The sequence below is a fragment of the Grampus griseus genome, assembly GCF_964374135.1.
Source record: "Grampus griseus genome assembly, chromosome: 19".
NCBI classification, from domain to species: domain Eukaryota; kingdom Metazoa; phylum Chordata; class Mammalia; order Artiodactyla; family Delphinidae; genus Grampus; species Grampus griseus.
This window is the reverse complement of record NC_139013.1, coordinates 17,444,705-17,454,535: the sequence shown is the minus strand read 5'-3', so window position 1 is coordinate 17,454,535 and position 9,831 is coordinate 17,444,705. Positions and strand designations below refer to the sequence as shown.

General features: G+C 60.3%; 1 protein-coding gene across 1 annotated transcript; it reads right to left on the bottom strand.

The window, feature by feature from the left end:
- Positions 1-7,363: 7,363 nt before the first annotated feature.
- Positions 7,364-8,834, bottom strand: CEBPA (CCAAT enhancer binding protein alpha). Its single transcript, XM_082676165.1, has one exon. It carries the CDS (start codon positions 8,720-8,722, stop codon positions 7,649-7,651), a length of 1,074 nt encoding a protein of 357 aa, XP_082532291.1. The 5' UTR covers positions 8,723-8,834; the 3' UTR covers positions 7,364-7,648.
- Between the last annotated feature and the right edge of the window lie 997 nt (positions 8,835-9,831).

Here is a 9,831-nt window from a genome sequence, read left to right as displayed (position 1 = left end):
CCAGTAATGGGGGAGGCAGGGCCACCCTAGTCGCTGAGGTCCCAGCCTCCCAAATGGAGAGGAGTTAGTGGGGAGGCCCAGCGGAGCAGGACGGGGTGTCTTTCAGGCTCTGAGGAGGCTGATGCCCCCCAGGTGTGAGAATGCTTGTCCTCACTGACCAGGACTCATCCCCTGGGATTCTGCACTGGTATCAAGAATCTTTTACTGCGACAAGCGCAAGGGGCGTTCTTGCCTGCTCTGTGAGAGCAGTGGAGGAGGGTTTGCCCCCCGGCTCAGCCTTCAAGGTCACTGGCAAGAGGGTTGTGCACCCAGGAGGAACTTGTTAAGTGTTTCCTAAGCAAGTGGAAGGTATCCTGGAAAAAAGAAAAATCTAAGCAACGGTAAAAGGACTTCGGTAACTTGGTTGTTCTGGGTACGAGGATTTTGCCCTAAATTATCCAGACGACCATCTCCTTCCAGGAGAGTTTTCAGGGGCTGGGCGTGGCCTCTGTGCCCACTTTGCCTCCTGCCCTAACACACAGCGATGGCAATCTCCTTAGACTGAGCCAAGCGTCTCACAAGCTTTGCCTGTTTACCTTTCACAACAACCGGATGATGTGGGGCTAGTTTTGCATATGTTTTGCATAAAAGGAAACGGAAGCCCAGAGAAACGAAGAGACTTGGTGAGGGCCCCACAGACAGTAAGAGGCAAAGCCAGGAGCTGGTTGGTGCCGGAGCCACAGGCACACCTCCCGTGGCCCGTTCCGATCACAGGATGGGAGAAAGAGGAAACTTCTATTTATCACGCGTGAACAAATTGCTTTCCTCTAGCACCCAGCTCAGCGGTGGGTGCATCGTGCCAGGACAACTGGGCTGGATGCCCCTGCTCAACGAGGACCATTGACCTACTATGTGCCAGGGCTGTGCAGAAGAGCAGTGTGGTGTTCAGCCCACACTCACTGTTACTGGCCCCAGGCGAGTGGCACTTGCAAGGCTCAATTAGACGTATAGTTAAGCAGTACACGCTCCAGTGTCTTCCAATTGTCCTAGGATAAATCCTTTGTCCTGTGGACTCCTGGGTTAAGGCCAATTGAACTGCTGCCAGGTAAGGCTTATTCCCTATAAATCAGTGGGAATGTGGTCACACGAATTTTAACTATCAGATTAAAATCAAATTAGTGGGAAAATTTGGAACAAATTGACTTCAAGTACAGTGAATGAGTCTATTTTTAAAACGTTGCCGCACCAGGCAAAACAGTGAAGCAAACACATTTCCTGACAGCGCGTAGACACCGTGGTGTTCGGAGTGTTTTGTCATGCTGAGTCACTGTAATTGCTCCAGCAAAGCTGAGGAATCAAATAAAACGTGTTTGCAAATTGTAAATCACTTGAGGAGGCTACTTCAGACGGGTCTGAACCTGACTTTGAAGGCCACAGTGGCTCCCTTTGGGGTAGGCACCCCAGCCCTGACACCCCCCCATCCACGTTCTCTGGGTAGGGTCTGTGCTGTCGCATCCAGCTGAGATGACTGCACAGCGTGCCTGCGAGAAGGGCCGCCATAAATCAGCCACGTTTCCTCACCAGCCAGAGCGGCTCAGATTCCTGGGGGGCACCGGGGACAGGGGAGAGGGCTTAGGTTGGCTGGGGGAAGGGGCGGACTCGCTAAGGCTTCCTTGTCTGGGTGGGGTGGGACCAGGGGCTGCTCAGGAAGGACAGGCTTGCTTTCTGGTGAAAGTCTGGCTGTCATCGCCAAGAAGCAGAATTATTTTCGTATCCAAGAGGGCTTGGGACTGGCCCCGCTTGTTCCCTTTCAACCCTGTCCTGGTCGTCGGGTGACATGTCCTGGCCCTAGGCCACCACATTTGGTCCCTGATGTTCCCACTCTCGGGCCTGTCTGTCAAAAATGACTTTGCCAGTCATCCTATAGAGACACAAAAGGGGAGACACAAAGGCTGATAGACCTTTACAGCAGAAACGCTGTGGCCCCAGCTGCCCGGCGTCTCTGAGCAGCCCCGGCAGGCTTGGGGCGCACTGCACTGCCTCGTCCTCCTCTCCCCCGTCTCCCTGGAATCCCAGCTTCTCCCTGTACCCTCCCCACGAGCATGACCATCTCGTTGGGGCCTGGCTAGACCTGGTGGTAAGCTAATCACTCAGAGGTGTTGGGGATTATCTAGAACTGGATAAATTACCTTTCTTAGGATTCCTGCATTTAAAAATTAACTTTGTAGAAGCAGCAGCTCCCCTAAAGAGGGCCGGCACAGTGGAGCCTTAGCTCCGGTGCCCTTGTGTTGCCTCCCAACCCTCAAGCCCCTGCTTGGTGGACCTCAGGCCAACCCCACAGACCCCTGCATGAAGAGGAGAGCGTGTGAATGTTTTTTAAAGGAGAGAGATGAGTTGCAGAGAGATCTGTGCTTTCAGACACACGTGTTGAAGACCTGCTGTGGGCCAGACACTGGACGTCCACTGGGGCCAAATTCAGCCAGAGGCCAAGAAAGGCAGGATCCCAGGCGAGTCCACGTGATTGACTCCCGGAGCTCATGGTGACCTTGGGGAGAACAGTTTCCAGTGGGGGTGAGGGTGAAGGTGAGGGTGGAGGGTGGGGACAGGGAAGGAGAAGATGAAGTTCAGAAAGCGGCTCTTTGGGTATGTAAGAAACAAAGGATGTTTGTAAAACACAAACTCCCATCCCAACTTGATGGATATAAGAAAACCACACCTTTAAGTCCGCGCTGGGTGGGGCTCCAAACCATGGTGTGAAAAACGGGGCTATGGAAGACTCTGTCTTGGCTCTGCCTAGAAGAGGCTTCAGAGCAGCAGAAGGTTCTTTTCCTGTGGTTCTCATTCAGCCCCTTCTGTGTCCCACAAGGCCGCCAGGCGGTATGGACCCCTGCTCCCCTAGCAACCATGCCAGCTTCTGAGAGCTCATCTGGTCCTGCCAGAGCTGCCTGCCATTCTGTAATCTAAGGGGAGCCCTTGGGGTTCAGGCCCCACTGAGGTCCCCAACCCCAGTGGGGAACCCACTGTCCTCAGGTATGGGCAGTAGGTTTGGACACAGCTAATGAAGAGAAAGTGCAGCTTTGGGAGACATGCACCTGGGGAGGTCTGTTTCAGATGGGTGGGGTCAGAAGGCTAGAAAAATAAATACAAATAAAAGTGAAGAGAAGCAAAGCTCTTGGGTGCCAGAATGGGGCTGGCCGAGGCTGTGGCTGCCTGGGTAATGGGTTCCACATTTGTCTGGCTCCGTCTACAGTGCCCAGGATCCAGGATGCACCGTGGGCCTTTGAGGGGCTAGAGGGGACAGCCCAACTGTGGCCAGACCTAGACATACATGCTTTTTGTGATGGCCTCATCTCTGGTTAGCCACAACGTGGCTGAGACCTTGCTTTAAGCTCACGCTCCAGCACCCCAGCCTCCCCCCGCCCCCGCCCACAGCCCCTGGGTCCCTGCCGGCCTGCACAGATTGTTTGCGTTATTAATGCCGTTTTCCCAGAGATTCCATCTGGCTTTTTAATTGCTCTGGGATGGGGCTAGGATGCTTTGATAGTGAATTGGTATCTTTCCTGTGTCTCTGCTTACGTCAAATCCTCCATCCACAGACAGGGGTATGGGGGAGGGGGAGAAGCAGGGATGTCCAGAGAAGGGAGAGAGCACAAGTCTCTCACAGAGACAAGAAATCTTTCAAAGGTGCTTGTGGTTTAGTTTCGTTTAAAGAACAGAAGAGTAAAGCCTTGCCCTTCCCGCCAGCGTAGGAAAGAAAGAAACGGGATATCGCCTCTGCCCAGGCAAGGATGCTGCCCCGTGTCTGTGGAAGGCCTGAGGGTGCCTGGAAGGTGAGGTTTCATGGCCGAGCAAGGTCCGGGTTTCTGCTCCCCCTTGACCTGTTCCGTGAGTGGCTTCCTGCTTCCTCCCCCCGCCCCCCAGCCCCGCCGCATTGCCCCCTCTCCTCCCATGAGGAGCTCTTGGAGGAGGCCTGGCAGGTTCCTGCCTGGGAAGGAGGGGGCGGAAGACCTGGGAGGGGCAGACACTCCTCATCAGTCCCAATGGCTCATCACGGGTGTCAGGGCCAAACCCCATGTTCACAGATTCCCAGGAGATCCAAGAGATAAGGGTGACATCGTGACACTGCTCAACCATTAGGAGGCATCTGGTGCAAAGGGGCGCCTCCCTCTCTCCCTTCTGCCCTTGCTCCTTCCCTGGAGGCTGGCTCTCCTGAACAGTGCTTTCAGGGGACAATGGGCTCGAGTGGCCTACTGAGGACGTGAGGTCCCTGTTGCCTCCCATGGGAGAGTACAAGAGAGAGGCATCCAGGCATGTTGGACTTGGTCCGTGGCCAGGTCTTGGTCAAAGCTGCTGCCTCCAGGAAGCCTTCCTTGGTGACCTCTACTCACACTTTGAACTTCCCCTTATTGCCCTGTCACCCTTGAAGCTCATCTTGGGCCCACAAGGTTGTGCATTTCCCCTGGTACACAGTAGGCGTCCAATAAATGCTTGGTGTGTGTTCGGTGCCCTGCACTTGAAGTGGGTCTTCATGAAGGCTGCAGTCAGGAGGGGAACCGTGGGGGGCCCTTCAGGAAGCAGTGAGGGGTGAGGAGCCACCCACTTGGGGACCCCTCTGACTGGGCACAGAGCACGTGCTGGGCAGGTTCACCCCATGCTGCCCTCTCCCCGCAAGCAGGCTTCTCTGTCTACTGGGGACCCCACTGGCCCCATCCCTTTCCTGGGGCTGACTTGTCCCCAACAAAGCCTGCCTTGGACCTCAGGATCTGCGGCAGGAGCGTTGCCCTTTTGTGAGCTGACGGCTTTGAAAGAGGAAACCCCTGGAGGTGGGATAGTGGGACACGAGGGGGAGGAGTGAGGGCAAGAGGGGTGCCCCTCCCCCACTTGTCTTGGGATCTATTCTGGGGGCAAAGGGGGAAGCCGAGGCTTGGCCCCCTCAAACAAGAAAAACTGGAATTAGCACTGAACTCAGAGAGGGTTTGCTGGGGCCTAGCAAGCTGTGGCCTGCCCCAGGCCTCTAGGCAGGCGGTGGGGCTCTGCGTCCTTGGTTCCCAGGCGGTGGGGCAGGCTGCCGCCTCCTCACCAGGGCTCGCGGCCCTTCTTCCGCCGAGGGCGGCCATGGGTGTGGAGGAGGCAGGACACCGGACGGGGAGACAGAGGGCGGCCGAGGGGGTGGGGGAGTGGGGCGGGAAGGGGGCAAGTCACCCGGCTAACCACACAGGCAAAAACTTTCAGAATTTGAAAAGAATGTGTAATTTCTTGAAACGGTCACAGCCCACATTGGCGTATACTGTCAGCTGCTCAAGTGAACGCTCTGCAGGGGAAAACAGAAGGTAAAGGGTTTTGCCTTTTACCCTCAGAGAGGGTCAACTCTGAAAGCCCTGCCAGCCTCCTGGGCTACCTCCCCCCAAGGCCCTGGTTTTTCAGGCCTAAGGGCGTGCCCTCCCTTGGTTGGCCATCACCGCTGCTAAGGGGCTTCCGGGTGCCTGTCCTCACGGGGCAGTCATTGGAGTGGGGGGCTTGGTCCAGGGTGGGCACAGTGGGGAGGCACTTGCTGGGGCTGGCTCTTTGCCGGGCAGTAGGTGAGGAAGGGCCGGACATCCGGCGCAGGCCTGCGGTGGGTCCCCCTTCTTGGGTGGGCTGGGGCAGGGCAGGTGAGGAAGGCCGGGTGGAGGGCTCCCTTCAGGGCCCCGCTGGGACAGGCTGCAGCCACGTGGGCCAGAGCTAGTGGGGAGGGGTGGACGGTCCTACCGCATGTGGCCTCTACCTGCCCGCCCACGGCCCCGCCGGAGGGCTGGGGCAAAGGAAGGTGTGAGCGGCGCTGCTCCTGAGCTGGAGCTGTCAGTGATCTGGAAGTAAGTGTGGTCAAAGGGCCCCTGGAGCCTGGAACCCTGAGGCAGGCCTGCCCGAGTCCCAGAGAGGCCGTGGCAGCTTCAGGCAGAGGGCCCCCCCTTCGAGTCCCTCTCCTCCTCCCAGGGGCCGATGAGAGGCCACACCAAGGCCCCGTGACACCCCACACGCCCCTCCCCCTGCCACACACCCAGAGACTCTTCAGGCCTCGGCCTTCTCTGCTCGGAGCCTCGTCCTCCTTTGGGCATTTATTTGCCTTGCTTGGGAGAAGTCACCCCTTTAACGTAGAGAGGGGCTCAGGATGGGTGGAGAGCTAATGAGAGTCAGGCTCGCAGCCAGAGAACATGCTGTGATCATTTACAAATGTGACCTGGCCCACAGAAAACCCTGGAAGTAGCTTTTCTGGTTTTAAAAAGACACCAAAACTGACTTTGATATGTTTATATTATAGATATAATACATAAAACATCTAGCATGAAACTCTATGTTCTCCCCAAAGAAGAGAACCAAGCCAGCCTTCCCTGCTCCCAGGCCCAGCGATCTGATCTGTGAGTGCTGGCTGAGGACGCCTCCCTTCCAGACCGGGAGCCAGGGCCTCTGCGGGGGACAAAGCTGTGGGCAGCCCGGGCTGGAGGGGACCGAGGCCCACAGCCACCCCCAGGGAAAGCTGAGGGGAAAGCGGAGGCCCACCTCACCTCTTCGGTTCCCCTGGGAGCAAAAGCAATCCCAAAACCAAAAGGCAAGAGAGCCGCAGACCCTCCCTGCAGCGGCTGACGGAGAGTCTCATTTTGGCAAGTATCTGAGCAAAACCAAAACAAAACAAAAACCAAATAAAATGGTGGTTTAGCATAGACGTGCACATGCACATTGCACAAGGCACCGCTGGGACACAGAGAGGCCAGATACAAGTGTTGATATCGGCTGATAAAGCAAAATATTTGGAAAGCTTCTCATAACTTCGGTCCCTCTGGGATGGACTGATTGTGCTTCATGTTTGTATGGCAACGCTGGCGACATACAGTACAGACAAGGCTGATGGTCCCAGTGTCCCTTCACCACCCCCCTGCTAACCCCTAGACCAGATCTCTAGGTCCCCCTCTCCCACCAGGCCACCACTCCCATGAACACACGTCCTCATACCCAACCCACGACCTGGCTTTCTGATCTGACTGGGGGCGGGAGGCTCCCACTGGTCACCTGGTGACGCCCATCTCGGTGAGTTCTGCCCAGAAGAGCCCAGCCTGTTGCAGGCTGGGAGTTTAGAGGCAAGGAACTAGGGACCCTCCACCTTCATGTAGAACTAGGGGAACAACCTTAGGTTCAAAGCCCCAAGTCCCTGTGTTTCCTCCCCTCCAAGGATAGGCGCTCAGGAGCGGCTGGGGCCGGCTTATCGGGATCTCTGCTCCCTGAACCTTCCTCCTGCCGGGGGTTGGGGGGGGCCTGCACCCCTTCTTCTCTCGCGAGGTCAGGAACCCTCCAAATAAAATGACAAGGCACATATTTGCTCCCCCTACTCGGTAGGAATCGGAGCCGTGAGTTTGCGTTTCCAAGGCACAGGGTTATTCCTTTAATACTAGAGTTGCCGGGCTCCCGGCTCTGCCCCACGGCGCTTCTCCTCTCTGTCTGACCCCTCATCTTAGACGCACCGTGTCGGGCGCAGAGGAAGGCCAGGGGTACGCGCGGCAGGCCAGGCTCTCAGGCTGCACCGGAATCTCCTAGTCCTGGCTTGCGCGGCTCGGGCAGTCTTGAGATCCGGCGACCCGAAACCACTCCCTGGGTCCCAGCCAGCGGCCGGCCCAGGGCGGTCCCGCCGCCGCGCGCCTCACGCGCAGTTGCCCATGGCCTTGACCAGGGAGCTCTCAGGCAGCTGGCGGAAGATGCCCCGCAGCGTGTCCAGTTCGCGGCTCAGTTGTTCCACCCGCTTGCGCAGGCGGTCATTGTCACTGGTCAGCTCCAGCACCTTCTGCTGCGTCTCCACGTTGCGCTGCTTGGCCTTGTCCCGGCTCTTGCGCACCGCGATGTTGTTGCGCTCGCGCCGCACCCGGTACTCGTTGCTGTTCTTGTCCACGGACTTCTTGCCTTTGCCCGCGCCGCCGCCGCCGCCGCCGCCGCCCGCGCGGATGTCTGGGTGCCCGACGGCCAGCCCCTTGAGCGCGCCGCCGGGGCCTGGCAGGCCAGCGGCGCCGAGCGCGGGCGCTGGGTGCGGGCTGGGCACGGGCGTGGGCGGCGGCGTGGGGTGGCCGGGCTGCAGGTGCATGGTGGTCTGGCCGCAGTGCGCGATCTGGAACTGCAGGTGCGGGGCGGCCAGGTGAGCGGGCGGCGGGTGTGAGTGCTGTGGTGGCGGCGGCGGCGGAGGCTGGTAGGGAAAGAGGCCGGCCAGCGCCAGCTGCTTCGCCTCGTCCTCCTCGCGCGGCTCCTGCTTGATCACCAGCGGCCGTAGAGCCGGCGCCCCGACGCGCTCGTACAGGGGTTCCAGCCTGCCGTCCAGGTAGCCGGCCGCCGAGCAGCCGTAGCCGGGCGGGGGGCCGTGCGCCCCTCCGGGCATGACGGCGCCGCCGGGGCCCACGGGGGCGCCCGGGTAGTCGAAGTCGCCGCCGCCTCCTGCGGGGGCCGCGGCCGCCTTGGCCTTCTCCTGCTGCCGGCTGTGCTGGAACAGGTCGGCCAGGAACTCGTCGTTGAAGGCGGCCGGGTCGATGTAGGCGCTGATGTCGATGGACGTCTCGTGTTCGCAGATGCCGCCCAGCGGCTCCGGGGCGGCAGGTGGGGCTGGGGGCTGCGCGGGACCCGCGCCCCGGAGAAAGCCGAAAGCGGCGCTGCTGGGCGCGTGCGGGGGGCTCTGGAGGTGGCTGCTCATCGGGGGCCGCGGCTCCGCCTCGTAGAAGTCGGCCGACTCCATGGGGGAGCTAAAGTCCTCCCGGCATGGCGAGCCTCGGCGGCCTCCAGCCTGCGCGGGGCGCCGCTGCTGCCGCCGCCCACCCGGAGGCCCTACTCGCTCGCGCCCGCTCAGCTCCCGGTCGCGAATGGCCAGGCCCGCGCGGGCCCAGCATTTATACCGGGTTGGTGGTCGCCCTCTAGTGTCCAAACCCGCCGTGGACCTTCGGCGACGACGGAGCAGCACCTCCTGGGTCTTAGCGCCTGCGGTCTTCAGAGGGCGGCGAGTGAGGCTAGAGCGCAGCGCTGGCGGGGAGGGGCCGCGGTGCAACGCCCACTACCTCCTGCGCCGCCAGCCGAACCACGACCGGCGCGCGGTGCCCCACCCTCGGCAGAGTTGTCGTCCCCGCGCACACGTGGTCGGTGGCAGGGCCCCCTCCTCTAGCCTCCGCAGGGCACCCAACTCCAGCAAACGGTCGGGGAGTCCGGGAGCACCCAGGCGCCGCGCAGGGGGGTGGGATTGGTTGGGGGGGGTGGGGTGGGCAAGTCTTCGTCTCTGAGCTTCTCTGGCGCAGACTCGCTTTAAAAGCTAGAACTAGTCCTGTCCGGGTCCGGGCTCTCCGGAAGGCGGCGGCGTAGAGAAGGGGTGGGGGGCAGCTTGGGACGTGCGGCCCAGCGCACACTGCCTCGTGGAGAGGCCGAGGGCAGAGGCCCGGAGCGCGGGGATTTTGCGACTCTCTCTGATCTCCAGGCGTCCTCACCGACTCCGCGCAAAAGTACCTCTCCCCCGCTCCGCCCCTCCCAGTACTCCGGGGTCCCACGGCCCCGCAGTGCAGGGCGCTAGGACCCCGCGGGGAGCGGAGGGAAGGAGAGGCGGCCGCGGCCGGGCTGAGGACCCGGCTGGTCCACCCGCCTGGGCTGGAAAACCTTTTCTTTTTGATTACTTCTCCTAGCTGGAGCTCTAGGTGTTGCTACGTGCACGGAGTTGGCGCTGCTACCCGGCGCGGGGCCGCCAACTTTTTCCTGCGGGACGGGCCGAACTGGATTCCCCGGCTGGGGTGCCGGGGCGAGGGGGGACGCACAGAGGGAGGAGGCGAATTTGACTCCCAGACGGGGATCCCGAAGCGGGGCCGG

Bases quoted from the DNA above. Each gene is read 5' to 3' on its own strand.
- CEBPA (XM_082676165.1), bottom strand. From the start codon at position 8,722: ATGGAGTCGGCCGACTTCTACGAGGCGGAGCCGCGGCCCCCGATGAGC.